Source organism: Procambarus clarkii, chromosome 10, assembly GCF_040958095.1.
Source record: "Procambarus clarkii isolate CNS0578487 chromosome 10, FALCON_Pclarkii_2.0, whole genome shotgun sequence".
Classification (NCBI taxonomy): Eukaryota; Metazoa; Arthropoda; class Malacostraca; order Decapoda; family Cambaridae; genus Procambarus; species Procambarus clarkii.
Genome location: NC_091159.1, coordinates 35,562,340 through 35,568,799, shown reverse-complemented (window position 1 = coordinate 35,568,799; position 6,460 = coordinate 35,562,340). Strand labels below are relative to the sequence as shown.

Below are 6,460 nucleotides of genomic sequence, written 5' to 3'. Positions count from 1 at the left end.
ACAAGCGTCAGGCAAGTGTCTGAGATCCAATAAAGTTGTTGTTGTGACCAGGTTATTATGTAGTGAGCGGGGGACCAGGTGGTGACCGCATACTCTTATCTCCTTAACTATGATGCTGCCTCTCACTCACCTCACTCTAATTAATACAGCCCACTATTGTGTGTATATATATATATATATATATATATATATATATATATATGTATATATATATATATATATATATATATATATATATATATATACATAAACATATGTCGTACCTAATAGCCAGAATGCATTATTTGGCCTAGTATGCAAAACCCGATTTGCCTAATAGGCAGAGTAAATTTTTTACTTAACCAAAAAATCCAATTGGTTTATTTGAATTAATATTATATTATATTAAGAACATGAATTACTTGCAAAGTTATCTTAGTGTTGGTTAGGTTATGATAGGTCAGGTTAGGTAAGTTTGGTCGTATTTCTACGTTTTAACTCAAATTAAATATAAATTTAAACGTATATAATTAATGAAAAGCTTTATAATTTCATAAGAAAATTGTGTATAAAAACATAAAATTTTAGGAAAACTCGGCTTATTAGGCAAACCGGGCCTTACACAGTAGGCCAAGTAGTGCGTTCTGCCTATTAGGTTCAACATGTAAAAACAACGTCTGTTTTTCTATCTAAAGTAAGTCCGGCTCTTTGAGGCAGCCTCACCCAACTATTCAAGATGCCACATGGAGGGTATGGAAGTGCCATGGGCCAGCTGGGGTTGGTCCCAATGCCAGCCTTTAAGAAAAATATATTCCTTCAGTGACCCCCTGATATTTTCATGATGTCTGAAATCAGGGACATGTTTTCTGTAGTTGTTTTGTTAGCAGTTCTTCCGTAATATTAAATTTTCTGTGAGAGGGAAGGATGGGAGAGGAGGATGTTGGTGGAGAGGGTGGCAGAGGGAAGAGAGGTGAGAGGAGGAGATTGGGGGAGAGAGGAAGAGAGAGTGAGAGAGGGAGTGAGGGAGAGCGAGGGAGAGCAGTGATGGGCTCTGCCTGGGTAATTGTGTTGTGTTGACAGTGCAATATGGAGGCATTAGTCCCCGCGGGTCACGGTAATGATGACCATGGTGTTGCACCAGGCCCGAATAATGCTCTAACATGCAGGGCATAATGGTGGGGGCACGTAGGCATGATGGTAGGACTAGCGGGCATGATGGTAGGACTAGCGGGCATGATGGTAGGACTAGCGGGCATGATGATAGGACTAGCGGGCATGATGGTAGGACTAGCGGGCATGATGATAGGACTAGCGGGCATGATGGTAGGACTAGCGGGCATGATGATAGGACTAGCGGGCATGATGGTAGGACTAGCGGGCATGATGGTAGGACTAGCGGGCATGATGATAGGACTAGCGGGCATGATGGTAGGACTGGCGGGCATGATGGTAGGACTAGCGGGCATGATGGTAGGACTAGCGGGCATGATGGTAGGACTAGCGGGCATGATGGTAGGACTAGCGGGCATGATGGTAGGACTAGCGGGCATGATGATAGGACTAGCGGGCATGATGGTAGGACTAGCGGGCATGATGGTAGGACTGGCGGGCATGATTTTGGTACTGTGCTGAGTAGCAGAGAACTCAAAATTGGTATTTTTTCAGTGTTCCGAAGACAATACCATCTAAGATCCTGGAAAAGTGTGTATCTCCATACGTCATTGTTATAATAAATAAACCTAACCGAGCCTAACCTAACCTAACTTACTATCCTAGCCTAGCCCAATCTAGCCGCAGAACTGGTGCACAAGTGAATATTCACGCAGCCAAGCCTTCTAGCCACCTCCCCCTCCCCCCTCCATGTAGGTACAAAACAAACCTATCCACTCTCCTGTAGAGTTAACTCCTCTCGTCCTGTATATGATTCAAATTATGACTTTGAGTCCTGTTAAACTATCAGCCTGGTACTCTACACCTGAGACCACCTGACAACCTAACCACCTAGGTCTAAGTGAGTTAAGATCCTAGTCAAACAACCTAGTTAGTCAAATAACCTAATCTATACCTAGGTAAACACAAACATTACTAACAAAATCTAAGCAACGAAGGTCATATATGTTATATATAAGTACAATATATATATATATATATATATATATATATATATATATATATATATATATATATATATATATATATATATATATAAATATATATATATATATATATAATGTATATATATATATATATATATATATATATATATGTATATATATATATATATATATATATATATATATATATGTATATATATATATATATATATATATATTGTACTTATTCGCGGAGAGGAAAGTTATTAGTTGTACTTGTTATGCACTATAGTAGACAACCATGGGATGGGTCCTGGGATAAAGGGTCGTGGACGCTGGGACGGGTCATGGGCGCTGGGACGGGTCCTGGGTCCTGGGACGGGTCAATATGGATGACTACGGGGCCGGAGCATCATTTGTCAACATGGAGTTAAGGCCCAACAATTATTTTTCGTTAGCGGCTTGACGTTTACCATTATTGTTAACGAGTTCATTTTGTGTGCAACAAATGACTGTTGTACATATTATGTACTACATGGGGTCCGGCGGTGCCCGGGTCGACCAGGGCAACAGGTGCCATTTAAGTGTTAGGAAGTCACCAGACTGCAATTCTGCCATCAAAACATGTGTTTAGCATTATATATATATATATATATATATATATATATATATATATATATATATATATATATATATATATATATATATATATATATATATATATATATGTCGTACCTAGTAGCCAGAACGCACTTCTCAGCCTACTATGCAAGGCCCGATTTGCCTAATAAGCCAAATTTTCCTGAATTTATATATTTTCTCTAATTTTTTTCTCATGAAATGATAAAGCTACCCATTTCATTATGTATGAGGTCAATTCTGTTTTATTGGAGTTAAAATTAACGTAGATATATGACCGAACCTAACCAACCCTACCTAACGTAACCTAACCTATCTTTATAGGTTAGGTTAGGTTAGGTAGCCGAAAAAGTTAGGTTAGGCTTGGTTAGGTAGGTTAGGTCGCCGAAAAATAATAAATTCATAAAAACTTGGCTTATTAGGCAAATCGGGTCTTGCATAGTAGGCAGAGAAGTGCGTTCTGGCTACTAGGTACGACATATATATATATATATATATATATATATATATATATATATATATATATATATATATATATATATATATATATATATATATACATATATATATATATACACATAATTGTAAACTCTTATGACCCCTGAAGGATTCGAACGTGGTCCGCCAGGGTAACCACCAAAACATCAATAACTGAGTAGTTATCATTTTTGAGATTGGAGCAACATAGATTGTCTTCAGTAAACAGTATTATCGTACAACAAGAACCTTGAGGCTGTTTGATTAAAAACATTGCTTTGTTATTCCAGATCTGCACAAATGTGGTAAAGTGCAGGAGTGGGAGTTATCTTATTGAGGTTATCTTGAGATGATTTCGGGGCTTTTAGTGTCCCTGCGACCCGGCCCTCGACCAGGCCTCCACCCTCATGAGGCAGCCCGTGACAGCTGACTAACTCCCAGGTACCTATTTTACTGCTAGGTAACAGGGGCATAGGGTGAAAGAAACTCTGCCCATTGTTTCTCGCCGGCGCCCGGGATCGAACCAGGGACCACAGGATCACGTGTACAGCGTGTTGTCCGCTCGGCCGACCGGCTCCCTATAGTTATTGTGTCTGTCACACAGCCTCACTCGCATCCACAGGACGAGAGGGACACAGCGGCTGTGTCTCCCGGCAGGAACCAGCTTGCACGAGTTATTCAGGAAGTTTAACTTGGAAATTTTCAGAGAATATTCTACTCGCCGGCGGCTGGACACGTGACCTTTGACCTTAGCCTGTGAGCGGGTCAAACACCAGCGGCGCTCGACCTCCTCCTCCTCCTCTACACAGTTTATGTGTCGCTCCTGAGGTGATACCTGACGGTGTTTACATATTCCAGAGGTGAACACATTTTCAGTGATAAGACTATACACATATCAACACACAAGAGAAAATAGATAAACCAAAAACTAGACGAATTTTACGGTCGAAACGTCGTCGATTTCGTCATGTATTAACAACCGCGTTTATTGTGGCATCATCCTCTCGAACCCATTGTTGATGTGACGACTTATATTGAATTTTGTAACTAGCTCATCCAGATTGTAACTTGCTTAGCTAAATGAATTGTGGGGTTCAGTCCCTGAGCCCATTATTTGCCTCTGTAACCCTTTCCACTACCGCCCACAAGATGGGTATGGGGTGCATAATAATTGAACTAAACTAAACATCATCCGGGGAGTTTCCAGAATGCATAATAGATTAATAGCCAACACAATTGACAGATCCACTCGGAATTTTAACAAGGTACAAACACCCGTTATTACAAGAGGAAAGACAGCGATATACGATATCTAAACTCCCGGAGATCGTGTGAGGTGACCTCCCCCCCCCCCCGAGCTCATCCACTCTCCAGAGAGTACAGACAAGAGAGGGAAACAATGAACTTAAAAATAAGAGGAAAAACACTGGGCGCGTTCCTGGAGAGCTCCACCCACAGGCTGGAAGAGTGAGCAGCTCCGGGAGACTGAAACAACACCACATAGAGCGCTCCACTCTACAATCTCTCCATCTAACCAGGATAACTTTGGAGAATTAACAAGATTAAACTCTCATTACCTTTAAACTTTCTAGAAATCTTTTTCTAAGCGAAAGGCCTAATTACCTTTATCTCCTGCTCAGAGGGGCACCGATGGCCCACTTGTCTAAGCCAGAACTTTTAAGTTGGTGACTGTTATCGCCGCCCCTGGCTATACTGACTCTTGCTGTTATCATAACACATGGAGTGTGTGTAATGTCCTGCGTGACCACCAGTCACACTTGAGTGAAGCTGCCTCGGGTGGTCAGGGTAAACATTACCACTTAATGCTTTCTTGAATCACTTCTAGCAGCAGTTGAACTGCGTAAATAATGATCATCCGAGGGGAGGGAATTATCAGGGGGGGAAAGCAATGATCATCCGAGAGAATGTTTATATAAATAGAATATATTTTAATATTACAGAACTGTGCTCTTGTTGACTACCACACTACCACCCTCTCCAGTCCCAAGGTAGCCTTGCTGGCCATCCTGCCCCTTCCCTTCACGTCACTCCTCTCGCCACTCGCATCCTCTTATGTCTGAAGTAGCTTGTAATATTAAATGGAATGTAATTTTTGCCAATGATAATAACTTTTGTATATAATTTGAGTGGATTCCATCCCATGTTGGAGTTGGAAAACATGACTTTGTAGATCGATTGGCCAATGAGGCTTTCAGGAAAGAAAACACTGATTATGACTTTGGACTATCTAATGCAATTATTAGAAACATACAAATTAAAGAAATTAATTCAGATTTAGAAGAACTAAGAAACGCCCAGAGACCTGAAAGCTGCAGTATTAAAAGTTATGACAAGTTTTGTAATAATAGGTATTTGTATGGTCAGCACAGTGGGCGGACCAGGCAATGTGATGTAGTCATTGCCGTAGTTCGCCTTGGCTATAGGCACATCTGGCAGGTTAGTGAGGCTGAGCCACTACCAGAATATTCAGATTGTAAACTCTGTGACAAACCTTTAATGCATTCACTGAACACTATACTGTTGAATGTGAAACCGTAAAGATTTTAGACCTCCTGACCTCTTGTACCACCAACTGTGTAACTATTCCATTGACTCAGGTGTTCTGGACGACATCCTAACAATTTATCCAAAATTTGCTTGTCCATTTTAAAGAATGAAGAACAATTGTTATTTATATTACTTCTAAGCTGCACCTCTTATGAACCCATCCCTGCCCTTGTGTGGCAGTGCACAATAGAAAGTTGTTTTCACATATCCATACATTAAAACAATGATTGTAACCATGATATATATGTACGTTTGCCTACAGTTTAGACCTATTGTCTTATGTATGACCCTCTGTCCTGCGTGCCAGTGAATACCAGCATTATCCTTACTTTTAATAAAACTTAATTGAATTCCTCAGATTAGGCAAAATTGTAATTAAATTTTATCAATAAAGATGTTAATAATAATAAATTCCTCACGACCATCCCCTCACCGTCCCCTCGCGTTCCTCGCCATCCCCTCGGGTCCCTCACCATCCCCTCGCGTCCCTCACCATCCCCTCGCGTCGCTCACCATCCCCTCGCGTCGCTCACCATCCCCTCGCGTCGCTCACCATCTCCTCGCGTCGCTCACCATCTCCTCGCGTCGCTCACCATCCCCTCGCGTCCCCTCACCATCCCCTCGCGTCGCTCACCATCCTCTCGCGTCGCTCACCGTCCCCTCGCGTCCCTCACCATCCCCTGGGGCACCCTTCTCCTGCCCAG

At 41.5% G+C, this 6,460-nt stretch overlaps 1 protein-coding gene across 1 annotated transcript; it reads right to left on the bottom strand.

The window, feature by feature from the left end:
- Positions 1-1,088: 1,088 nt before the first annotated feature.
- LOC123773955 (uncharacterized) lies at positions 1,089-1,592 on the bottom strand. The gene has a single exon (XM_045767953.2). It carries the CDS (start codon positions 1,590-1,592, stop codon positions 1,089-1,091), a length of 504 nt encoding a protein of 167 aa, XP_045623909.2.
- Positions 1,593-6,460: the final 4,868 nt, after the last annotated feature.

What these genes read in the sequence shown, in the direction of transcription:
- LOC123773955 (XM_045767953.2), bottom strand. Translation starts at nt 1,592, where the DNA reads ATGCCCGCCAGTCCTACCATCATGCCCGCTAGTCCTACCATCATGCCC.